The following is a 25,448-nucleotide window of genomic DNA, read 5'->3' as shown; positions in this document are numbered from 1 at the left end:
AGTACCTCACTGAAACCTCTGCAGCACATTGCTGTTGTCAATCTGAGTGCCGGAAAATGTGCATGGAAACCCCAGGTCATCTCAAACCAGGCACAGAGAGGCAGTTAGCAGACAGACACGGGGTTACGGCTATCACATTTTTGGGCATTCACTGACAGAAGTGCAGGTGCACGTACTATTTGTTTGGCCAGCGCTTCTGAGAAAGAACAGAAAGCTGGAGTTGCACAGTTGTACACTCAAAGAAGTTTCATCCAAAACCCTCAGGAATCCCCAGACCCACTGTGCAGCTACAGAGACTTTATCACAAATACACAGCAAGCCCATCATTTTCTGCAAGTATCATATTCCCTGAATAGATGATACGCAGCCAAAGTCTGTGCTCTGTGGGCCTTGATAGCATTACCAGACACAGAGAAATCCTTGATAAATGTAAAGAATTCTCATACTGCACGCAGAAATGATCTCCAGCAGGAAAAGGGAATGTGTTCAAGAAATCCTGGACATACGATAGTCCCTTGGATTTGGCGTTATTGTTTAGTCAGACTAAATCGAGCGCATTTCAATCCCCAAGAAATCTTTTTCTGGGTGTGCAGCCACACAGGCTTCTGGAAGGCTGGGTTACTTCTCGTGAGTACATCAGCGGCATGCCGAGGCAAAGCCAGCTCGAAGGGCCAGTTGTGTGGTCCCACTGCCTTTATGCCCCTTGTATGCCACGAGCGGAGCGGGCTGAAGCCCAGCGAACGAAGCTTTCTCGCAGCCGATGCAGCGCGACAGAACAGATTTCAGCTGCCCAAGGGGCTGTATGAAATTTGACAAAGTAGCGTCGAAACCTGATTTTCTCACCAAAGTCTGACAAATACTTTGTGGAGCTGGAGCGGTCCCGGTAAGTCCACATTAGCTGGGATAACGCCACTTTTGAGAGCTGAGGTACATGTCAAAAATCCATTTCCCAGTAGCTCTTAAGACAAATCAGACCAGGTAATTAGTGCAGTAGTGAAGTGTGCGGGAACCTCGGTTCAAGCTGAACCAGGGCAGACTATAGACCCCAGCCTGGCCTGAATCTCTGATTTTATTTGTCAGCTAAGCTGAAAAGAATAGTCACTGCACTCCCAAAATGATAACATCTTAATTTCTGCTTTTGCAAGGTGTCTGACCCTTCTAGTCATGGTCGTGTAACATTTCTAAAGGAGAGTAAAATACTACAGTGTGATTCTGTACCATGAACGATTCAGGGTCTGACCCACTGCTCAACGACACTGGCAGAGTTGGAAGGACAGTTAGAGCATTGTGAGTGTTATTTCAGGTCAGAGCATTTTAAAAGCATGAATCAAATCTTTCAAATTCCTAAGACTGGTTTAAAAATAATGAGGGGTTTTTTTAAAAAAAAAAAACAACTCATTGTTGGCTCTTGTTTTTCACAGGTTTTAGAGCTTAGGTTAAACTTTGCTCATAGGTTGAAGATTTCCTTAGTAATTTGGAAGAGCAGAACCAAATATATATCTTTGAATGAACGCAGGAAATTCTCACAGATTCACCTGATGTCTAAAATGGGAGGTTTTAAGGAGATGGGAAAAAAAAAAAAAAAAAAAAAAGAGAACACTGCAATATTTGTAATACAACTGTGACATGTGGAAGAATAAAATCCAATTTGGCCTATTTTCTCTTTTATCCTGCAGGAAAAGGATTTCCAAAGCTGGGTTTGCAAAGGTCTGATCAATCATGTGCTGCCGATATTTTTGTTTCCAACAGAGATAAGCACAACAGATGATCTGAGAAAAAAAAAAAGAACATTTAATTGCCTTTTTTTTTCCTCCAAAAAGAACAAAATAAACTAAAATATTGTAGCTATTTTCCTCTTTCATCTTCCATTACTAATTGCTGTGATGGCTCATGATCACTTCAGGTGCGATCCCTCCCACCCGGGTACGAACACCCACAACCACCGATTTCAGTTCTGCCTGTCTCAGACTCTTCTTTACCAAACAGCTTCATCAAGGAGCTAAAGGCACTTTGCAGCCAAAGTCATACCCCAGCGAAGTTAGGCTAAGCAATTAGTACAAAACAAAGGAGATGAAAAAACAGAAAGACAAGTTCTTTCAGGTCTCAGAGCTGACTGGAACATATTACAAGAGGTTAGCTGGGACGGGGCGGGGATTATTGAAAGTTTAATGTTGGTTATATATATATACTGACTTGATAGCACTAAGCAAATCGTTTGTGCTTGTTGAGGATTAGATTACCTAAAAGCAGAGAAGACTTATTTTTAAAAAAGCTAATTGCAAAGTTGTTTGTACTCCCCTGAAGTCAACTGGCCTGGCCACCCAGTTCACCGTTCAACGAAAGGCTTGTATTTCACACTCACGCTGTGCTTACTGAACAGGAGCAGGGGGAGCCAGATCCTGCTGAAGCTTGCTTCTGGATACAGGTATGCGTGATCACTCCCAACCATCCTTTGAGCCCTAGTCACCCTCCCTCTGGTGTGGAGATGGCCAAATTCTGTAAACACAGACAGCTTAGTACTCCTTTAGATCTTACTTGGTTTTCAGCCACTCATTACATTTGGCATCATTCTTTGGAAAAACAAGTATATCGATATTATTTGTGTTTTTTTCCCCTTCCTCCATCTCTGTCCTTCTCTCTTGATCCTCTGATCCTTGGTTTCCAGAGGACTTTTGCCTTTCTTTTCCTTCAGTAATTCTGAGTGTGCACCCTCGCAGGTTTCATTTCTACACCCTGTGTGGAAATGATCACAATGAACTTGATAATAGCAACAGCAGCATCCTTAGCAGGCTGCAGTCACCATGCCCTCGAGATTAGTAAGTCAGCGGGTTCATTACTTCCCACCACTGGCTCCAGCTGAGCATAGACCCAGCCTGACACGACTTCATCACACTCTCTTCAAAAGTGATACTTGTTTCAGGCTCCTCATAGGACTGGAGACCCACACAGGAAGAGGAAAACATGAGCCACTTTGTTATTGTTTGAACTTGTTTCATGCAGAAGCTTAGTTCAGCGGGGACAAGGAGCGATTTCCTGAACTTGAAGCCTGCGCTGCCTTTGAGAGGATGGTGCTCCGGCTGTTGAACTTTAGACGCATACACTCCCCACCTAAACACCCAACATAAATGTAAACACCAAAGGTACCAATTTCAGTAGGTTCTAGACGGCTTTCCAGATCTGGTCCTTTGGCTTTAAGTTCTTTCCATTGCCTGACTCTTTATTCCAGCAATAGTCAGCACAAGCACCACTCTGCCTGGTGACTGTGCGATGGAGCTGTTTCCTCCCTCCTCGGAGGGAAAACAGAAAGATTTGCCCACATCTCCCTCTTCCACCTTCAGAGACGAGCACTCCCACAGCGCCTGCCCGCAGGACCGGGGCTCTTCACATGTCCACGCCGTGATCCAAGCGTCAGCCCCTTTGCCTCCCACGGTCTGGCTGCTCTAACTGGACTCAACAGGCACAGCCGGGCCCGGGAGCCCCCGGTGCAGCCTGGCTTTGGGGCACCTGCCGCCCGGCCGGGGCTCCCTTGGGCTGAGTTCTCAACCCTCCGCCTGCCTCGGGCCCGTCCTGCCGGTGCGAGCGCTGAACCACAGGCCTGCCGGCAGCCAACAGCGGGCCCCTGGGTGGGGAAAGCTGCTCTGCTCTGCCCTCCCCGGGGACAGCGACCTCCCGCCCAAGGGACCAGCGACCGCCGCAGCGGAGCCGACGAGAGCCCGAGTCCGAGGAGGGAGGCGCTGGCCTCCGTTGGCGGGAAGACTAAGCCCCGCCTCATCTCCACCCCTGGTTACGAATCAACCAATAGCTATGGCAGGAAGGTGAAATTCATATCTGCGATCCAATGGTGCACAGCCGAGCTCATTCCACGCGGCCGCCGCCCGGTTCGATTGGGAGAGCGGACTGTCGCGACGCGCAAGGTACCCAATAGGACCGCGAGGCGGGTTACGCCTCCGGGCTATCATAGCCAATGAGTAAGGCGCGGGGAGCCAGCCGCACCGCCCCCCCTCATTATATAAAGTGAGCCCGGGAAGGGCGACTGCTTTCGAGGTGCTGCCCAGACCCGTTGCGCGTCTGCTGCTCCCAGCGCTGCCCGCCGCCGTCCCGAGCCATGGTGAGCGGGGTGGCCGGGGGAGGAGCGGGGCTCCCGGCGTCCCTTCCCGCGCTGAGGCGGGGGGGGGGGGGGGGGCGGGGCGGGGCGGCCCCGGCCCGCTGAGCCGGCGGCGGGGGAGGAGGGGCGGGCGGGACGAGCCCCACGCCGGATCGTGGTCGCTAGCGGGCCCCGAGCCGCGCCGCCCCGGCAGGCCTTCGCGGTGCCGCGTCCCGCCGCGCGGCCTCGTCCCAAAATGGTGGCGGCTGCTCCTCCGAGAACATGGCGGCTTTCCCCAGTGGCGGCGGGATTTCCAGCCCCCAGCCGGCTCTAAGGTGGCGGCTGCCTCAGAGGTCACTCCGGCCTAGGCCCCCCGTAGCAACGGGAGCCGCGGCCCGGGCCTGGGGCGGCCTCTCCGCCCAGGGCGCAGTCAGCCCCCGTGAGCTCCGGAGCGGGACGTGGCGAGACGGCCAGCCCGCACCCCGCGGTGAGGGGGTTGGGGTGCTCTCACGGGTACCTGTTGAATATAAAAATGGGGGTCGGGAAACCTCCTTGGGGTGTGGGGGACCTGGGGTGGCAGAGGAGGCCATGGATGGCACTGGATGTCCTGGAGGTGCAGCTTTGCTGCTGCTGTGTTGAACCTTGCCCCCACCCGAGTCAGGTGCCAGCTGTGGTGTGAGGTGGTTTGGAGAGCAGGGAACGGGCTGGTGGTGGAGATTCCTGGAGGACTTTGTGAGGCTGGCTGGGTAATAAAGCTGAGGTGGAATGACCTTGTAAGCTAGGAGTCAGCCTTGAAGGGTTGTGTGAAAGGTTTGATGAAAGGCTGGGGCATCATAAAGAGGACAGATCAGCTGTTGAGCTGTGCAGCACAAGTGGGAGCTGTCAGCTGGAGAATCTGGGACAAGCACGAGGTCCTTCTCCATGTGGGTGTTTGCCCTGTAGATCTCTCTTTGAAAACTGATTGCAGATGCTAGAAGGTTACAGGGGTTTAAAAAAATGTAGCAGTCTGCTTCTGTAGGGTAGTGAATGCACAGGAACTAAGTATTTGTTGAATGGAAAATGATTAGAAGTTAGAGTATTGGAGGGATATGTTGATGTCCTTATCTTGTTCTTACCCTTCCATGGGGGGCTGTTTATGGTTGCGGTTTTTAATATTAAGCCAAATCAAGAGTGGGATTGCAGTCCCTCTCCTCTGCAAGGGATGCAGTTTCCCTTGAGTTTCATCCTAGGGAAACTATGTTCCTCTTTATGGTATGTTGTTGAACTTGGCCTGGGTTGGTACAGCCGTTCTCGTGAAACTTAGCTTTCCATCAGCCTCACCAGATGAAGCTGTGCTGAAATACTGTGCTGGAGAGTACAAGGAACCTGGAGCATGATCCACTGGTACAATTGGAGAGAGCTGGGCTGCTTTGGCCTGGCAGAGAGCACAGCAAGGGGCCACCTAGCAGCAGCCTACAGCTGCCAAGAGGGCAGTTACAGAAGACAAACCAGTGCTCTTAAGCTGGAGCACATCATATACCAAAAGGAAACAGAGGTACTAGATGTGGGAGAGGTTCAGGCTGGGCTGGGAAAATTTTCTGGGATTTTTCACTGAAACTGGTTCTATGCTTCAAAATAGTATATGGAAGTGGGGGAGAGCATTTAGTGTTAATCACTTCAGGTTTTGTGTCCTGACTTGTGGCTTGAATACAGCACTTAACAATACTGTCTGTAGTACATGTTTAAACGTTATTACCTATGAAACTTTCATCAGTGATGTGTAAAGGTCCAGAATTGTAATGAGTGTGACAGTTGTCTTGCCTGTCTACAACTTGGAGATCATGCTTTCAAGGTTCAGATTTTGTTCTGTTGTGTAGTGTTCTTGGTACTGTGAGACTTCTGCTGCGAAAAGGCTATGCAGAGCAGAACAGGCAGAGTCTTAGTGTCTAACAAAGATTTGTTTCATTAAATAGACACATACTACTTAAAAGTACTTGGTGGAGTTGCAGGAAAGCGGTTGAAAGAGAACTCAAAGCAGGGCTAATGGTAGCACCAGGCCAGGTTTTTGTGACTGACTGGCTTGCCAAGCTTGGGAAACCTCCAAGGATGGAGATTCCTTCTCACCTCCCTGGTGATCTGTCCAGGGCTGCACGGCTCTGCTGGGGAAGCTTTTCCTAACACCCAATCTGAATCTCCCAGCATCCTCATGACATCTGACCTGGACCCTCCTGCAGAGCAGAGGGAAGGCTTCTTGGTGCGCTGGCCATGTGTCTCCTTTTGTAGCCTGGCACATTGTTTGCTTTCTTGAGGATGAGAATGCCCTGTGGAACATTCAGGGTGGTTTCTGTGGTAACCCCCCAGGATCTTTTCAGCAGGGCTGCTTCTCAGTTAATTGCTTCTTTGTAGGGATGCAGGGAGTTACTCTGCCCCAAGTGCTGAACTTTGTACTTGCTCAAAGTAAATGTGTCATGGTTTTAACGTGGCACCTCTAGGACCCCTTCTATGGCTGTGTTGCTCAGGTTGTACTTTCAAAGACTTAAATTTTGGTTTTGGAACATGTGTGATTGTTGCTTTGTGTCGTTTGAAGTAGTGGTGCCAGTTCATTTGATGCTGAAAAGCTCATATATAGTCTGTCTTCCATGCATTCACCTTGCTTGGGCATGCTAGTCCCTATGTGCTGCCTTTCGGTGACCTTCCCAGCTGCTTGGGAGCTTCACTGATAAGGCTCGGATCACTGATAGACCTCAGTACGGGTGAGGATCCAGGCTGAAGTGGTGATGCATTTCTTTCTCCACTCTCTGTAGAAAAGTTGCAGCCTGTCCTCCTGCTTTCTTGAGAGGAAGAGGTGGCCTAATTCACTGCCATGGCCTGGCTTCTCTGCGACAGCACACCGTTGTTGAGCTGCATGCTGAAGCAGCTCTCCCTGTTGCCCTTTTTCCAGTGTGTAGGTTGGCTCTCCTCTACCATTGCAGTATTGTGCCAAGCCCAGTGCTTTGGCCTGGCGAGTGATGGAGTAATGGTCTTGGAGAGGAGCAGTTTTGGTGGCAGCTTTGAGTGAGGATGGTTGCAGAGAGGCTGTGGATTGCTCCATTGGAAGCTGTGTATCTGCATGCACAGCTTGGATGGGGAGCTGAAAAACAACAGTTCTCAGCTGTTTAGTGCTGTGATTGAGAACAGGTGATGGGGTTTCTTTGGCAAACACAGATTTTAATTTCTTGGGGTTCCCAAGGAAATTCAAAGGTCTGTGCTCCTGCTTTCCCGCATTGACTATTGATGTGGACTAGGCAGTTCCAGGTCCTGCTTTATCCTGGGGTTTCAGGGGACAAATTAATTGTATCATCCAATCCTAGGGTCTGCACATAGTTAAATGTGACTGTGGCTCAAAACTGCCTTATATGCAGCTCTTCTAGAATGTGTTTAACTCTGTCACTCAAAACTAGAAGTTAAAGATAAAATGCCACAGGTGGACCAGCAGTTTAGAGATGGTTCCATTGTGGTTTGGCTTTTAATATTCAAAACCCTATGCTGAAATATTAAGGCAGCTGGGTTTGAGCTCTGGACATCAAAGGCAACTTGGAAATCCATAAATTAGTATGAATAGATCCTTCTGCTGACATGAGCTGCTCTCTATGTAGCTTAAATGAGGTAGTTTTCTGTAGTCTTAAGGAGTTTAGAACTTTGCATGCAGCAGTGTGATGGGAGGCCCGATGCTCCCTATTTATGGAGTGATGCTAAAGGTTTTATTAAGCAAAGACTTTCTTATAGAATGTCAGAGTTCCCTAAAGTGATTAGGAGAATTTTTTTCCTGATTTTTATGTATATTAAACAAAATGGCCCTGGATCTTGCAGAAGGTTTTGCTCCCTCTGGTGGCTGTGCTTGTGTGGTTCTGGGGGTAATGCTTTTCTGGACACTTAGGCCAGTGACAGGTGTAGTCATCATTTTTCTAACTATTTAGTGTTTGTTATGAAGAGAGGAGTTGGCTGAAGGGTTTAGAAGAGTTGCTCAAACTCTTCCTGTCTGGTTGAGGATAGGAACAACGAGGAATGAGTTTGTAAAAATGACAATGTCTAAAAGGGTCTTCTAGGTGGAAGTCGATGATGACTGAAAGAGGCTTTTGTGTTCTGTTGGATTTTGTGCCAAATGCCCCCAACACCAAAACAATAAGGCCAATGTTTCAAGAGCTGTGCAGTATGGGAGTTCAAGCTGGGTGTGCTGAATGTTTTCTAAAGAAGGAAACTGCCGTTTCTGCTGAGTGATCCAATTTTTTTTCTCCACACAGCGTGAGTGCATCTCAGTCCATGTTGGTCAAGCTGGTGTGCAGATTGGCAATGCATGCTGGGAGCTCTACTGCCTGGAACATGGCATCCAGCCCAACGGTACCATGCCAAGCGATAAAACCATCGGGGGAGGTGACGATTCCTTCAACACGTTCTTCAGTGAGACCGGCGCAGGAAAACACGTCCCTCGTGCTGTGTTTGTGGACCTGGAGCCAGCAGTGATAGGTGAGTGCAGCGCCCTGCGCAGGGGACTGTGGGACAGGCTGGAGGATGGGATTCAACTTACCAGTTTTACGAAGGGGATCCATTTCTCTAGTCCTGCAAAATGCTTTGGGGCTTTTAAGTTTTTACTGTATAAAGCTTGCCAACATCTTCCTAGTGATGGAAAAATGTGGCTTTACGTTAATTGAAACGGGCAGATGTGTGCTCTGGAGCTTTAAAGAATTTAAATATTACCTTCTGCCAGCCTGTGGAATTAAATGGGTCTGCTGGTTATGCCTTATGTTTTTGCTATGCAAGGAACTAGTTATAACCTCTTGAAACAATATAGCATGATGTGTACAGGAGTCAGTAGGAACCTCTTTGAAAGATGTGATATGTATCATTAAGAAGATTTCTTCTTGTACACTGGAATGATTCCTATGCTTTCCCAAAACAATCTTCTATTCTCTGTAGCTTGTGCCTGCAGAAATGAGTCTCAATTGCTAGCCTAAATTCAGGGACTTCCAAACATGCACTTTAACTTCCTGCTGCCTTATCTTTGTGTAACATCTGCTCTTATCCTGAAAATCAGCTGTATTCTGAGCTCTGGCAACACTGGCTCTTAGGGTTCAGATGACATCCCATGTATCAGCCACTGAGCAGTTCCCCCATTCTGTGGCATTAGCCCCATGTGAGCTCCCAGTTTTGCAAGAGCCTTGTTCCTTGTGTCATGAATCTTGTTTTTGCCCTCAGCAATGTGTGTGCCTGAAGTAATTCTGCTGGAGCCAGTTTTGTGGCTGTCTTGCCTCAAGTGGTGATTTTGGGCTCTAATAGAAGAGGAGCTCTGCCTGTGCTTGTGTGGCTGCTGTGTTTGTTTTTTGTTGTTCTGCAATTCAGAGAGCTGGGAAGGGGAGATGAGTGAAGAGGCTTAGGCCACTTCTGTATACCCAAACAGGTCTCTTGTAACTTAGTCTCATTGTAACAGCCCAAACCACTTTCTGTGGCTAATACGGTGGCATGAACTTCTGCAGGAGAGCAGAAGGCTGTTGGGCAGGTCAAGGGTTGGGAGTGCTGGACTGCTAACTTTGAAAAGAGCCAAAGCACCCTTGGCTGTACACTGACATTCCCAGAGCTGTTGCAAGTCTGGCTTTCTGTTTTCTTGAGCCCCATGGCTGTTGCTTCCTCTGCTGCTGGCCAGGTGGTGGCTCTAAGCAACCAGAAAAGGCTGAGAAATGAGGTGAGGGAGAGCAGGTGGCAAAGCTGTCACCTTGCCTCTGGGGGAGTGTAGCTGGTGAGTCTTGGGACAATGGTAAAAGGTGGTGTTTCACACTTGTTAATGATGCAATCGTAGTATGGGGAGATGGGCAAAAGGCTGTCTTATGAAATACTTGGTAATACCAAACATGTTAAGGCTTTTTGTTAAAGGTTACATCATGTGCCTTTCTGGGGGCTAGCCTGCCTTCTTTATTCCTGCCCTGCTTATTTGAAAATTACTGATCCAGTTTCCTGGGTAGGGCAAGCATGATTCTTCCCATTCATGCAGCATGTCCCTCTGCACTGTGCTTATGAAAAAAAAAAGCATCTATTCTGCATAGAGCAGCTCTGTAGCGGTCACGTGTGTACATCAGGGATTTCTGGAGCTTCCAGATCAGTGCTCTCTGTGAAGGCAGCAGGACTGCTGTACGTGTGCACCAGCTCTGGGGCTGTGGTGGTAAAATGCCATCAAACTTCCCACAAGAAAATGGGGTAGTAACGTGTCTGGGAATTCAACACAAGTGCCTTGAAAAATCTACCCCAGATAATCTGAAAAACCTGAAGGATAGCATGTCCAGGGGAAAGCTTGGTTTAGCTGTTCCCTGAACTCACTATTCTTTGACACTCTCATAGTCGAATGACTGATCCTCTTAACTCTTCAAGTGTTATTACTTCCCCAGGACCATCTTGACTCGTGTTGCCCCTACCAGCTACCTTGTTCTTTAGGTTCTATATTTTTCCCTTTTACCCATATTTCTCCTTTAACTTGGAGTGGTAATGCAGAAAGTCTTAGAAACAGATGTATTTTGAATGGTAGACATCTCCAAATTGTTTTTATTTTGGTACAGCTTGGAATGACTTCAGAGTATTGGATTGCAAACTGCAGTGGTAGCTGGCCAGTCTAAATTGGTTCAAATAGTAACTATTTTTAAATCTTGAATTCTACTTATCTTTGTCTTGCTCACTCTTTTTCAGATTAAAGAGAATACATGCAAGCAGACAACTTCATCTGTATTTAATAAAGCTTTTTGCTTTCCACCTGATTTTAATTAAAGGATGCAATACTGCATTAGCATACAACTCAAGAATGACAAAGTTATGCTGAGGGGTTTTTTTACCTTTGTGGTAGGACAGAGCTTTAGCCTGCTAGATGCAAGTGCATGTTTCTGGTAACTGGAGGAGATCACTCTAAATCATTCTCCAGATCTGTTACTGGTGAGGGATGCTGCATGTTCATTTGCACAGTTTCTTTATAACTCAGCCACTTGTGCTGGAGCTTACAGCTCAGTATTTGAGTAACTGAATATCTCTACGAGAGCATCTTCTGTTCCTTTTCAACATTCTTCTCTACCCTTGGCAGAAAGTGCAATTAAGGGAAAGAAGGGGACAAGCAAGCAGTGTAGGCTCTGACTGCCCACAGCTGCAGAAGCAATAAGGCAACATCCTGGAGGGCTTGGAAAATGAAGGGGAAAAGCAATATTTCAGATGCTGATCTGCGAAGTGGGCCTTAAGTTGTCTTAAACTGTGGAAGAATGATTCTGCTGCTACAGTCCAGTTTTAAATTGCTCTGGCAGGTCAAAAATTTAAACTTATGTGTAAAATGGGGCAGTTTCTTAAGCAGTAACTTTATTTTTCTTAGGTATAGACTGTACTAAGTATTGTCACCTACTGATAGGTAGAAATCAAGCTGCTTTTTATCTCTAAGGGTTTAGTGCTGTATCCTGGATGCCCTCAGAAATTTGAAAAACCTGGTCTACATAGAAAACTAACTTTTTGTAAATATCATTCATCTTGTCTCCTCAGATGAAGTTAGGAATGGGACATACAAGCAACTCTTTCATCCTGAACAACTGATATCTGGTAAAGAAGATGCTGCAAATAACTATGCTCGAGGTCATTACACGGTTGGGAAAGAGATAATTGATCTAGTTCTAGAGCGTATCAGGAAACTGGTAAGATGTTTCTTCACTGAAGGCTCTTAAACTTCTTTATCCTGTTTTACAGGATTTGGAAATGAGATTAACAAAAATGCATAGCCCTATAAATTGTGCTTTAATTTGTTCCATGGTAGGAGAATCTGTGGACTTAGTCTGCATCTGTTTTTATAATCAGCCAGCTGAGAATGGTTGGATTATCCTGTCAGATATGACTCTCAAGTGGCCTAAAGTGCTGATGAGGTGTTCAAAACTTTATAGTTTCATGTTCAACTTCAGAAAGCCAGGACTGAGAATTATGATTTGCATAGTTCCTGCTGGAAAAGGATGGGTCTCTGGCTGGGGCTCTTGCAATGAAGTTTAAATAGGAGTGTTTGCTTCTGTGGTTTAGACTTCTGTTTGCATTTCCTGCTGTTATGATTTCTGAATTAATTATATGGTAATGACAGTAGAAAAGGAGTAGATCTCCAAGTTGGGGGGTTTCAGGCTCTCCAGTACTTTGATCATGTGGCAAAGATATGTTGGCTTAGAAGGTTAGAGTTCTCTTTTTTTAGAGATGCTAAGCATGTACCTTACTGAATCTGTGTCACAAAGGTAAGGAGTACTCATTGCACATGTTCCAGGGCATACGTCTGTATGGAATGTGAAAGGACTCTTACTGAAAAGTGCCCCTTTAGTAGATCAAAACTGGTATTATTCTCAGCGTTTGGCTGCCACTGTCTGTAATTAAAGCTGAGATAAGTTTGCAGCGGGCTGTACTTTGACCTGAAAAACATGGTTGTAATGGCTTTTTTACAAGCTGTTGGAAGTCCCTGTCAGTCCTGGAAATCAAGCTAAGCATCATGTGGCACTTCTTTCTGAGGACAAGGCAGTCATTTCATCTGAGGAGACTAAACTGGAATGGCAGTGTGATATGTTTTGACAGCTCACTTCCCTGAACTGAGTTACATGTTTGCAGCCCTTACGGGGTTCTGGCAATAGTTCTGGGCCAGGGCATCGCTCCGTTTTTGTGCAGGTAGAGAATGTCAAATCAGTGCAAGAGATGGTGTGTAGTTCTTTGAATGTCACTGCTTTTCTTGGTCATTGTTAGTGACCTTGGCCTGAAAGTTGGGGGTAGGGGAATTTTTGAGGTAGTAGTTTGAAGTGGAGAGGTCACCCACCAATATGTTAGGGGGCTTAAAACAGCCCAAAATACAGTGCTTTTCTATGGGGCACCTCATTGATTATTGGTGGATAAATCAAATTCAGTATTACTTTCCTGAAGCTTGAGTAGTTGGTATGTGTCAGAATTAAGTGTTGTCTCTTGAGTTTGTTTTGAGATTCTCTACATAATTGCTTTAACACACCTATTTTCTCTTTCAGTCTGATCAATGCACTGGCTTGCAGGGTTTCCTGATTTTCCACAGTTTTGGGGGAGGCACTGGCTCAGGTTTTACTTCTCTGCTGATGGAGCGCCTGTCAGTTGACTACGGGAAAAAATCAAAACTGGAATTTGCCATCTACCCTGCGCCACAGGTTTCAACAGCCGTTGTTGAGCCATACAACTCCATCCTGACTACCCACACCACGCTGGAGCATTCCGACTGTGCCTTTATGGTTGACAATGAGGCCATCTATGACATTTGCCGCAGGAATCTGGACATTGAACGCCCGACCTACACCAATCTCAATCGCCTCATTGGTCAGATAGTCTCTTCCATTACTGCTTCCCTCAGATTCGATGGTGCCTTGAACGTGGATCTTACTGAATTTCAAACTAACTTGGTGCCTTACCCTCGTATCCACTTCCCATTGGTAACATACTCCCCAATTATTTCGGCAGAGAAAGCCTATCACGAGCAACTCTCAGTGTCAGAGATAACCAACGCTTGCTTTGAGCCATCCAACCAGATGGTGAAGTGTGACCCTCGCCATGGCAAGTACATGGCCTGTTGTATGCTATATAGGGGGGATGTTGTCCCCAAGGATGTCAACGCTGCTATTGCTGCTATCAAAACCAAGCGCACAATCCAGTTTGTGGACTGGTGCCCTACTGGTTTTAAGGCAAGTCTCAGTTACACTGTGATTTTTTTTTACCATGCATGGTCATGGGCTTATGAATTATATTTTCTCCTCGGGATGTCATGTAGGTACTGGATTTGTATTTTGAGAAATGGAAACTTGGGTTCTTACTCAGAGCTGTTTTCTTGGGAGTAAAACGTTTTATTCAACTACTGTCTGACTTCTTTGGTTACGGTCACTGTCAAATGCGATGAAGGAACTCATGGTCTCCTCTGCTTTCCCTGCAGGTCGGCATCAATTACCAGCCGCCCACAGTGGTTCCTGGTGGTGACCTAGCCAAAGTCCAGCGGGCGGTGTGCATGCTGAGCAACACTACAGCCATTGCGGAGGCGTGGGCTCGTCTAGACCACAAGTTTGATCTGATGTATGCCAAACGTGCCTTTGTTCACTGGTATGTTGGAGAAGGGATGGAGGAGGGGGAGTTCTCAGAGGCTCGGGAAGATTTGGCTGCACTTGAGAAAGATTATGAAGAAGTGGGCACAGACTCGATGGATGGAGAAGATGAAGGTGAAGAATATTAAATACAACAAAAGTGAATTGCAAGTCGCTGCCATTTTACTGCCTCTTCAGTAGCAGTGTAAATCATGTTAAATAATTGGAATAAACTACTTTAATCAAGACGTTTGGTAGTGTCCAAGCACTATGTACATTCATTAACTACATACAAGTAGTCAGTAGCCCAGGAGACACAATTTCTTTCTGAGAAAGACAACCTGAATAAAATAATCATGTGAGTTCTTGTCCTTAAGGCACTGCTATTTGAAGAGCTAATAGTGCCTATTTTCTCCCAGAATGCAAGGCTACAACATGCATGAGCTTTTGCTGGAAGATCAGTTACCTACATTTTTTCAAGGCTCTAAAACTGGTGTCACAAGAGGCAGCAGGAACTAACCCTGTATTACCCTTAAGAAAAGATGCAACTCCTTTAAAACCAAAGGCTATTTGAGTTAGTTTTCTCCTATATTTATACTGGCATGGGCCAGTAACTTAGATGCAGTAACCTGGAAGAAGAGAGATCCAGAAAGGGTGTGCCATAGCATGAGGAGCCTGCTGCTTCTCTCTCAGAACATCTGTGGTTGTTGCCCTGGTGTTCCTTTCTCCTCCTGCAAAAGGAACTGCAGTCCCTGTCTGCCAGCATTCTCTGGAGTCAGCCTTTTGCCTGAAGCAGGCTGGAGCAAAATCTCTGGGCTAGCTGGCCAGGGTTAAAGACTAGTTTTCCCTAAAACTAATTCTTTTGCAGAGGTAATCAGTCCATGGGTTCAGATATAAAAAATCCTTGCCTTCTGTGTAAGCTGATGTAAGGGGAGAGGATTTGGCTAGTCAGGTTATCTTCAGATGTGGACAGCCTCTGTCTGAACCTTCTCCGTGGTCTGAGTGGGGTCTTGGGGACACAGGGCAGTGATCCATAAGCCAAATAACCTGACTATTTGTAACTCTGTCTTGGAGCTGGGTGACTGAGGAATCTCTCCCACAGAAGTAGAAAAGGTGGAATAGTCAAATATGTGAAGATAATGACTGAATATCGCATGTGATTACAGGATGCCAAAGTCTGACTCCAAGATTAGGTTTGAGCTGGAGAATTCCTCCCTGTCCTATCTCAACATTATTTATATTCCTTCTGATTTAGTAGCAGAGCATGATTCAGGCCAAGCCTTGAAGCCTGTGTTAGTTGGTGAAGATGCATGGAGCTGCTTGGCTGTGGTACAGAAAATGCCTTCGCTTCCTTTTGTATGGAAACCTCCAATGCTTGGGTAATGCTGCAGTATTTGGCACGAACTCATGAAGTGGGAGCCTTTGCCTAACCTCAGTTCTAACTGTGGCTTGGGTGTAGTTGTTCTAGGTGGGGGTATTGCTTTTAATTTTGATTAACAGGCTGCTGCTGTGGATAGAAGGTCTGACAGAGGAGCCTGGTCTGTAAGGGCTGACCAATAATTTGGCCTGAATTGTTATGTTTGTGTTCTTGCAGCCATTGGGTTGAGTCAACCTGATTTGAAATTTAACTTACTGGAGAAGGAAGTTACCAATTTTATACGGATGGGGGGAACAATCAAGGCTTTACAACCTAGATGAGTGCCCTCAGACTGTCTTCTCAGCCGTGGTCTTGTGCAGAATATACAGATGCTGTGTAAGTCGTCCCTCCTGCCATTCAGCATTGCTGAGCATGTCTGATGTTTCAGTGAGTTTCTCATTTGCTTTTCCTTGTGTTTTTATGTTCCAGGGTAGACATAAATGTAGAGAACTTCAGGTCCTGTTGACTAACTTATTTTCCTAATTACTGGATGATTAAGCAAATGTGCCAGGCATAACCCGAGAGACAGTCACATTCAGTGCAAGTCAGATTGACTTCACTTCACTGCGTGCATTCAGATGGCAGTGCCCACAAGAGGAATATGCAAAGGACTGTTTCATGCCTTGCAGGTGGCCAGATCTTTGGTGTGAAATCTTGTGCTATTAGCAGATCATGAAGAATGCTGTGTGGTCACAAGTGCCAGCACCATAATTTCCTTTAAAAGTTATGTGTATCAGGGGGTTGTGTAGGGATGGATTTCTGAACTGGCCTTGTGTGATCCTTTGGCAATGATTTGGCTCTTCCAGCTAGAATTCTTCATTTCATTATTTGAGGCTGGCATGCTCTGTTCCCTGCTGCTGCTCTCTGGTTTTGTGCTGTGCGTGTGGATTACCCTGACTGAGGACACTGCTTGTGTGATGGGAGTTGGTTTGTGGCGTGTCAAAACATTTTACCTGGGTGTGTGCAATGATGAGTCTGTGCAGGGCACAGCGCTGGAGCGTCCTTGTAAAAGGCTTGTGCATGTTGAATGCTGAGCTCTTTGCAAGGCCTGGACTGACTAGGGAATCTCATTCGATGTGGGCATGAGATTTGAGATGCATTATGCCTTTAATTTTTAAAAATAACATGTAATGCTACTTTGAGAAGGTGGTAAGCTGAAACATGACAAGTATCCACTGGTGGAAGGTTTGACTAGAGATGGTGTGTCACTTGTTAGCCATTGGCTGATGCTGAAAATACATTACACATTCTCAGCCTACTTTGTACTCAAATTTTCTTTATGTTGGTATTAAGAAACACTGTTGCATTAGCTAGTGGGCAGTTAGCTCTCAGTGTAGGCATCTGCATACTGAGCTAAGATAAGATAGTGTTTTTCTCAGATATGAAGCCAGGATAATTACAGCAGGAAAATCCTGCTAAAACTGCTCTTGCTTCAGCTAGCTGCAGAATCCTTAAACACATAATTACTAGCTGTATGGTTGAGTTAACAAATGGGTGGTTCATCTGTTTCCTGACTCCAAATTAAAATTTGAGTGTAAGGTGAATACCTGAAGCTTGCAGAGGTTCAGATTAGCTGTCACTTAAAAGAAAATGCTTTCTTTGCACTCTGTTGAAAGCCTTGCTTGAATCCTGAACTTCAAACACTTGTTTTCTTTGGTAAGAAATCCCCATACTTCTGCTTTGAAAAGTCCTGTGCCTATTTGCACTGGCAGAAGTGGAGGCATTTTCTAGTGGTGACTAAATATAGCTTTACCTGTGTGGTGACACAGCTTTCTCCAGTATTGAGATTGGCAATTAATAGCTATCACCTGATACAGAATAACTGCTCCTCCTCCACTCCCTGAGTCACAGGAGGAAGAGGAAGTGAGCTGGAGCCTCTGGTGGGTTGGGATGAACTTTGTTGAAAATTGCTGGTCTTATCTAGAAGATCGAAGATGGTTCTGGTGCCATTCCAGGGGAATGCAGTGCATCAGAATCTGAATTCCACCCACTCTTCCCTCTGAATAAGCAATATGAATACCTTTTTAATGTGTTAATGTCTATATTCTATATATAATTATGTACATTTCTAATTTCTATAGTAAGCATGCCACAGTAATTTTATGATAATCTCTGTTTTAGCTTTATGGACAGTGTAGGTAATGTAAGCATACAACTGTACATGCTGCCACCTTCTTCCTACAGAGCAAATTTTTCTCAAATAAAATTCAGAACAGGCTTTTGTGCCTCAGATACTTTGACCCGAGTCGGACAGATAACATTCACCCTAGCAGCCTGTCACTGGAAAGCACAAACTTCAGGAGAGCATAGCTCTCTGGGGTTAAATTGGTAAGTGAGATTTTAATTAAAAGTGAATAAAGAAACAAGAGGGTGACTCCATTATTCTGGTGGAAAAAGTAGAGGCAGAGTTGCCAATTGCACTGCTTTTGGCAGTGTTTTAGGAAAATACAAAGCATTATCTGAAAAAATGGATAATATGACTTGGTGGTAAAGATTCTCTGACTACCTTCCTTTCTCCACAGTCTACTACTGAGGAGTCAGAACAGTGAATCATGGGCAGTTTAGAGCGACTTCATATGAAAATTTTGAGGAACTGGTACAAAAGCAAAGGGAATAAATAAGCAGTGTCAATTCATTACTTTGCCAATGTGCTGTTGTAGATGGGTGTATAGCTTTTGACTGCCTTGTTCCAAGCCTTCAGTCTTGTTAGGCCTTCTGCTGACATCCTGGTTCCACTCTGGCAACTTCTCCAAGACAAGCAAGGAGGATGTCATATTCTGTGCTTTTCAGTCAAATCTGCGTGAACATTGTAACAGTGGAGATCGTGACATCTGAAACACAGTGCTGCTAACGTGCCACCCCGTGCCTGTCTCTTCCCATGTTTCTACATGCCCGTATTTCTGCTGAATAAAACTTTGCTTGCCTTTGCACAAGGTCGTGTTTTCCTTTGTGTAGGAGATGCTTCACAGAAGCAAAACTGCAGGTGTCAATAGTGACAATAAGGCAGAGCTGGTTTAATGTAACAGGACGGCTTTTTCTCTTTCCTTGCTGAACGATTGTAACAACCTAAGATTCAAATTATCTTGTAAATTTTTCAGTCAGTGCATTTGTATCTTTGAATTCACGTTTCTTTTACAAGCCTTAAAAGTGAAGAAGTATAAGCTGGAGCACTAAATGTAGAGATGCCGTGTCTTGTGTAGGAGCTGTGAATTACTGAAGGCTGGGAATGTACAGAGGAAGTGTCATTGAGCCTCTTGTCAGGAATAAGATACTGGATTAGGTGACTCCTGATCTCACCACTTCTTAGATCAGGTTTACAAGGAATTACTTGAAAAGAAAGGATGGTTTTTATTCAAACTCTGAAAACAGAGACTGGGCTTATAAACAAATTCAGTGGTAAGGAGCTGAAGAACAGTTTTCCCACCATATTACAGAACTCCACTGGAAGTGCTGTAGGGATTTTCTGTGTGTGTTAGCAAAGTGAGAATGATTAATCAGTTATCTTGGTCTGATCTAGAGGGGAGGACTGACTTTGTAACTTCCAGACTGGGCAAAGACTTTGATCTGCAGATCTCTCATAAAAGTTGGGCGAGAGAATTACAGATTTGTGGTCTCAACTGGCTATTAATGGAGAGGACTGAGAGTATGATGAAGTGGGAGAAATGACACTGCTCTGAAGGTGTTGTAGGTGCTGGCTGACAAGAGGCTGAGAAATACCAGGAGACTAAATAAAAAGATGAGGGAAAATAAAAATCTGAGTCACATGAAGAGTGGTACCTTTTGTGGAGCTTTCCAGCGAACTGAGTCAGTTAAAACCTGGTCTCCACCTTTCTGATGCCATGTGCCTGTCTGTTGGCTTTCTGAAGACCCGATTTCCATGGCTGGCTTTGTGACATAGAACATGTTAACTTGTTTGAAGATATTCATAGTTCTTGCGATACTGTTCTGTGTCCTCAGTGATTTGTAAACCTGCCAGTCGTCTTTCAGGAGCGTGTTTCACAGTTTCTCTGCAGCATTGTTTTGGTTTCCCTGGTCTCTGTCAAGGGCTTGGTGGAGTACTTGGGCACAAAAAGTTAAATTCTTCTTTTCAAATGTTTACGAGAAAACAGTAGCTGTAAATACTAAGTGTGAGGGTCTAGAAAACATTCCAGAAACATTTAGGAAATACTTTTTCCTAATACTTAACATAGGTTGTTAGAAATGCAGAAGGACAGGGAGTCCTAAGTGAGAAAGAAAGGAAGTGCATCTTAGTCCCTTTGAAATCAAGTACTCCAGCCCAGCAGATGAGCCCAGTTCTGGTTTAAGGCCTACCCCAGGCTGCTTGTGTGACACCAGTAAGCGTGTGCAAGTGGTCTCTCAATTTTGGCCTAATATGTGCAACAGTAATTGTGTTACAGCAGCTGCAAAATGGAGTGGCTTTTGAGGCTGGGGGAGGAGCAGGGGTTTAAACCTTTCCCTGTGGGTTTTGAAAAGTGGGAGTCCTGATCATAGCCAGGAATACTTAAATTCGCTTTATAAGATTGGGACTGGAGGTCAGATAGTCATGGAGAAGCTGAAATAAAAATTTCAAGACCACTTTACAGGCTTGAGTTTCTGTCCATATGGATATGATCAGAGCTCCAGAAAGGCCGTCCCAAATGTGTTGCATTAGTTCTGGCTAGGCTTTTCTCCCTCTGCGGCTTTGTTACCTTTTGGAGGTGATGGCTGATGTTTAATTGCTGTTACACTGTGTTGAGGGCAGGTTTGCAAGTCTTCCTAAAGAGCTGCAGTTCTTCTGTCTTGAAATATTTTATAACTGAAATGGTGAGATGCTATTGCTTGTCTCTGCATACTGCTGCTTAAATGTCAGTCAGCTTTGCTACTCAGGCAGTTCATTGAACAGAGATCAGTGAAGGAGATGGGTAGGCAGTTCATAACCCTCCCAAACTGTGTGCCTTATTTGGTGAGTAAGATTCACTTCTCCAAATATTATACCTGAAAGTAAGTTACCTATAGTCTGAGCTAGGTGCACTAGGATTCCTTTGCAATATCAAGGGGATTAGGGGAAAGAAGATAACAGGAACAGGGGGCTGTTTCTGTCCATTCTAGATGGTGAAGTTAGGATTAAGTGAATTTCCAAAGTGCCTGTTGAAGGCCTGGGGTGTTAAGTCCAGAACTATGCATTTAACTTCCAGAGGCTTGAGTTGGGACAAGTTCCTCTGGGCAAAATGGCTCAAACTTTCTGAGTGTTTGTTCTTACCCAGCAGTTTTAACTGTCGTTTCTGTTTCTCTGAGACAATGACCTCTGTGGGATTACTGGCTATCAGTGTTCAAGTTCCTTTTTCAGAGACAGCTGTTGCGAGTGGCTTGTTGCAGTGCTTCAAATTAGGGGTCAATTCCAAGCAGTGTCCTTCAAGAAGGCTGCCAAGACCTTAAGCATCTTCATGTTGCTTTTTCTTTTGTTAGAGCTCTATGGCTACAACTGTCAAATGCATTTCACAGGCTTACATCATTACCACTTGCAAAAGCTAGTTTTCAGTTGGTTATACTGAGAGTAGAGATCTTTGTGGCTTTTGAATTATTTCGAAACCCAGTTTGTAGAACCTGCCTTGGGTGAATGCTGCTGGTATGCATTGTTTCAGAGATGGCAATGTACCACTTTGAGCCTGGAAATGCACCATTTCCATCAGTTCTGGGGTCGATATTGTGCAGTTCTGCACAAGTTGTCAAAGGTGTGTCCTGTGCAGAGTTACTTTCCATTTTGTGTCTGTAGCTACTGTTAAACCAGCTTAACTGCTGGCTGTCTCCATCTCGCCCCCCCCTCCTTTCTCACCCATGCAGTCATGTTTTTGGTCTTTATACTGCTTCTGCCTCTGGCACCAAGTCTTGTGTCCAAGTTCTGGCAGCAAGAAGGGCCACAGTTTTCTTTTGCTGTCGTGAGCTAAGAAGGCTCGCTGCAGGATCAGCTGGGTGCTGGAGGGGGGCAGGGTCAAGGGAGTGTTGGGGTACCATGGGTCAGCTACAACTGCTGTGGAACCACAGGCTCGACTGCTGACTGGGACAAAATGGTTTCTGCCTTTGTTCTTCACAGCTTATATGGAGTGTTTATGTGGAAGGCAAAAGCATGTGCATGTATGTATGGAAGTGTCCCAGTCACGTCTCAGTACGTTATAGAACAGTTTCTGCCATTGTCTACAAATGCTTTTGAGAATGGTGTTAATGTCTTGCAGTAAGGGCATATGGCACCCAGAAATGGAGGGTTTCCTTTTCTCTGACTTCCCTCGTAACTCAGGCAGAAGTTACTGGTGGTTCAATGCAAAGTACTCTTCTGTTTCTTGTTTTACGTTTTGCTGGGTGCTTAGTGTTTGTCTTCCTCTCTCTGTTTCCAAATTCTGTGTCTGTTTCTCTCCTTGTTCATGGCTGTTGCAGATATCAACAGTGTGTTTAAGTTCCAGCTTTGTCTATTGCAGCATATGTGCACTGGCTTCATTATCTGCACTGCCTACAAGTATTTAATGTCTAGTAAGCGTTCCTGCATGTGTTAGATTTGCCTGATGAGGCCGAGTGGGACAGCTTGACTGCATATTGATTTAGACCTTGTTTACTTTTGATTAGATGTATTAAATACATGTTTATTGCAGACACCTATGTGCTGATACACCCATTTTTTGCTAATTGTAGGTGCTGGCAGATCAAGAGCAATCCTTACTGTTGTACTTGTGGTCACTAGAAAGCTTTTCTTGTTCAGTCTTGCACTTCCTTGCGAAAGATGCTCTAAATTTTGTTGGAGACTGAAACTTTTACATCATCTTGACCAGATATGTGTGGTTCCAGATACAAACACATTAAGGCTTCCTTTGCAAAAGTCCCTTGGAACTCAATGCATTCCGAGGGCCTGATTTCTCTTTAATTTGATACTTTATTGACTGTAGAGCTCCTAGGTTCTTTCCATTGTCAGGTTGTTTAATCACATCCTTTCCCCTTTGAATGCCTTTTGGCTCCCCAGCTGGTTCTAAACCTGTGTGCCATATACCAGGTTCTGGATCAGTCTGCATTGTTGTATGATTCATGTGGTTTCTTACCACCTTTGTTTTGCTAACATTGTCACCTTTGTCATCAGTATTGTCTGAAATATTTACTCTGCCTTAATTCATGTAGCTCTTGCACACTCCCCAATGTACCTGAGCGATCTGCAACTATTCCTGCACATTTAAATCCCTTCTAGAAGCAGTTTTTCCATGACTTTTCATCACTGAACGATAGTGGTTTAAAACCCAAACTTTTTGTTATGTTCTGACTCCTTGTCTGTTCAGTCTTGAATTGTGAATTTTTAGTGCGTTTTAAGTGACCCACAAAGGCTTAGAAGACTTTGTGCCTACTTGCTATTGGAAACCTGGCTAATAGCTTGTTGGGGCAGTTGAGGGTTTGGGGCAGTACCTGAATATTTGAATTAGGCACGTTAGTCCATCCTGAACACAGCTGCAGATTACCCAAGCACAAGGATCCCCTGAATCTAATGCTATTGCACAAGCTAATTGTCCTCCTTATTGCCTCTTTAGTGTTACCCTTTGTGTTGAAAAGCAAGTGGATCCTGGAGCATATGTCTGAGTAATCAGGGGGGGTTCAGCTGTAGCAGAGGCAGGAACCTTGTCTAGGAACAAGATTTGTTAATTAAACATTTTCTGCAAAACCAGCTTCCCTCCTTGCCTGGGCCTGTGAAGTGTCACCGAGCTGTGGAGAGGAGGGCACTGGGTTTATCTGTGGCAGTGCAATGTGTCACCACTCTGTGACAGCCGGCTCTGCAAGACTGGCAGAAGTTAGTCTTGAGTCGGTTGTTTTTTTTTTTTTTAGTGCTGCCTCTACTCGCCCTGTGCAGAAACCACAGCCGAGTTCAGATGCTTCTGGGGGAACAGTTGTGATGGTACTTTCTGTTTCACTGCAGCGGAGGGGTTGGGTTGGAGAAGCTGTCTTCATTTTGAAAATAGCTTTTTCTAAGAAAAAGACATGCTTTGTGGTTTTATGCATCTTGGCAAGTGGCTCTGTTGTTGCCAGGGCTTTGTAGTGGGGTTCACTTTCCCAAGCATCGAGGTCTGGAGCTGGACTAGTCACTCAAGGCTCCCTGTACAGTCAATGCAGAGGAGAAAGGGGATTGTAGGGTGAGGTTACTCTGACCTATTTTAGGCACCTGCTTTAAGATAATGAACCTTAAAGCCTCACCCTCACTTGGCTGTTTTGTCTTGATGACTGGTCCCTTGTTGGCCTCCACACTTAACCGGAAGAATCCCACCCTCTGCACGTCCTGCCTGGACACAGACTGTGTCCCACGCTGCTGCCACTTGCTATTAGCCAGCTGAGGAGCAAGAAGGTACAACCCTAATTTGTTGAGCATGAGTCAGCAGCTGCCTGAGAGTGAAGTGAGGCGTGTGAAACAGCACCTCAGCTCGGCCTTTCCAGCGCTTCCTACGGTTGTGGTTGGCTTATCCTTGTCCTTATGGCAGCCTGGCCAAGGATTTGGAGTAAGACTACTCAGCCTTTAATAGTAGCTAATGATAGGGTATGGGCCTTAAAGAATTTTATTAATAAAAGTAACGCTGAAGGCAGTTGCACAGCTGCAGAGGACTTTCCATATTTGAGCAGAGGTATTTCAGTGCTCCACATGCTTACCAGCTGTTCTTACCTGTCTCTTGACATAGTCCCCACTAGGAGCTGTGTGCAGCTGTGGGACTTCCCTCCTCAGCCAGCTCAGTTCTAGCCCACAAACAGGGCTCAGATTTCCTGCCTGCCCCTTCAGCCTGGCCCCTCTGCGTGGTTTCCTGTAGCTGACATCTCCAACCTGCAGGCTGAGGAGTTAAGAGCCAGCGGTGCTTGTGAGGCTTCCCCAGCGCGGGGAAGGCATCAGAGACATGGAGCAGGCGTGTCTGCACAGAGCAGGGCAGTGCCATGGAGCGCGGCTTCTGGAAGAAAGGCAAAGTACCAGGGCATCTATGTGTCGAAACCAATGCTCCTCTTGCAGCAAAAGTTGCCAGCAAAGTACCTAATTCTCCATCTAAGAACGCTTCTGCTGAGAGTTAGCCAGGACTGAAGGTGAGACAAACAGTCCGGGTGCCTGGCAAGAGTCAGAACAATGTCTGTGAGCTGGAGGCTTTGCATATAAAATGTCCAGAGCCTGGTATGTCCAGAATACTCCATATTTCTAGCCAGGATTCTGAGATTGCAGCAGCTCTACCCCAATAGTCCCTTTGTCAAGGACTGACATGCATCAGCATCTCTGGGAGCAGCTGGCTTTCTGGAAAATGTAAAACCCTTTTCTAGCCTTGATGAAACAAACTGCTTTGCAGGTTTGTACAGGCTGCTGGTTGGCCCAGGGAAACTGGTTTGGTTTGATCTGTCAGATTCTGCTTACTAAATCTGTTTGTTCCCAGGAACCTATTTTCTTAAAGAGCTGAGAGGCTCAGCGTATTTCCCTCCCTGCCCTGTACTGTGATCATCTAAACACATAGTATTTTAATTAGGCCAGGCTCTCTGCTGATGAAAGGCGTGCTTTGACTTCCATGGGGTTTCACTTATCTGTGACATGTAAAAAAACCTGACTGTAAACCAGCTGACTCTGGTGCTGAATGTCTCTGGACATGGTAGTCTAAAATTTGGACTCGAGGGCAGGATCTCCTCCAGCTTGCTTCTAGGTAATTCTGGAATGAAGCTTGGGTAACATTAGCAGCTTCTAGGTATTGTTAATTGTGGAGCTTCTGGGAGCAGTTTGGTTGGCTTTTTCGGTGTCCAAATTGCAGATACCTTCTGTTGGCTTGGAGGCCCCAAGGTTTGGTCTCTCCTGAAGCTCACCTTGGTGTTCTGTTGTCCCAAGCCGCTGCAGCCAGCACTCGGTGTGCTA

General features: G+C 45.6%; 1 protein-coding gene across 1 annotated transcript; it reads left to right on the top strand.

The window, feature by feature from the left end:
* The first annotated feature begins 8,445 nt into the window (after window positions 1-8,445).
* LOC104341388 (tubulin alpha-1C chain) lies at window positions 8,446-14,367 on the top strand. The gene is made up of 4 exons (XM_009945904.2): window positions 8,446-8,566; window positions 11,600-11,748; window positions 13,093-13,773; window positions 14,019-14,367. Exons 1-4 carry the CDS (start codon window positions 8,446-8,448, stop codon window positions 14,310-14,312), a joined length of 1,245 nt encoding a protein of 414 aa, XP_009944206.1. The 3' UTR covers window positions 14,313-14,367.
* The last annotated feature ends 11,081 nt before the right edge of the window (window positions 14,368-25,448 follow it).

The sequence above is a fragment of the Leptosomus discolor genome, chromosome 21 (genome assembly GCF_034619465.1).
Source record: "Leptosomus discolor isolate bLepDis1 chromosome 21, bLepDis1.hap2, whole genome shotgun sequence".
NCBI classification, from domain to species: domain Eukaryota; kingdom Metazoa; phylum Chordata; class Aves; order Leptosomiformes; family Leptosomidae; genus Leptosomus; species Leptosomus discolor.
This window is presented reverse-complemented; position numbering and strand designations above follow the sequence as displayed.

What these genes read in the sequence shown, in the direction of transcription:
- LOC104341388 (XM_009945904.2), top strand. Translation starts at nt 8,446, where the DNA reads ATGCCAAGCGATAAAACCATCGGGGGAGGTGACGATTCCTTCAACACG. An exon ending in CCTGGAGCCAGCAGTGATAG is followed by an intron (nt 8,567 to 11,599) that starts GTGAGTGCAGCG and finishes TTGTCTCCTCAG; the next exon opens with ATGAAGTTAGGAATGGGACA. An exon ending in TAGAGCGTATCAGGAAACTG is followed by an intron (nt 11,749 to 13,092) that starts GTAAGATGTTTC and finishes TTTCTCTTTCAG; the next exon opens with TCTGATCAATGCACTGGCTT.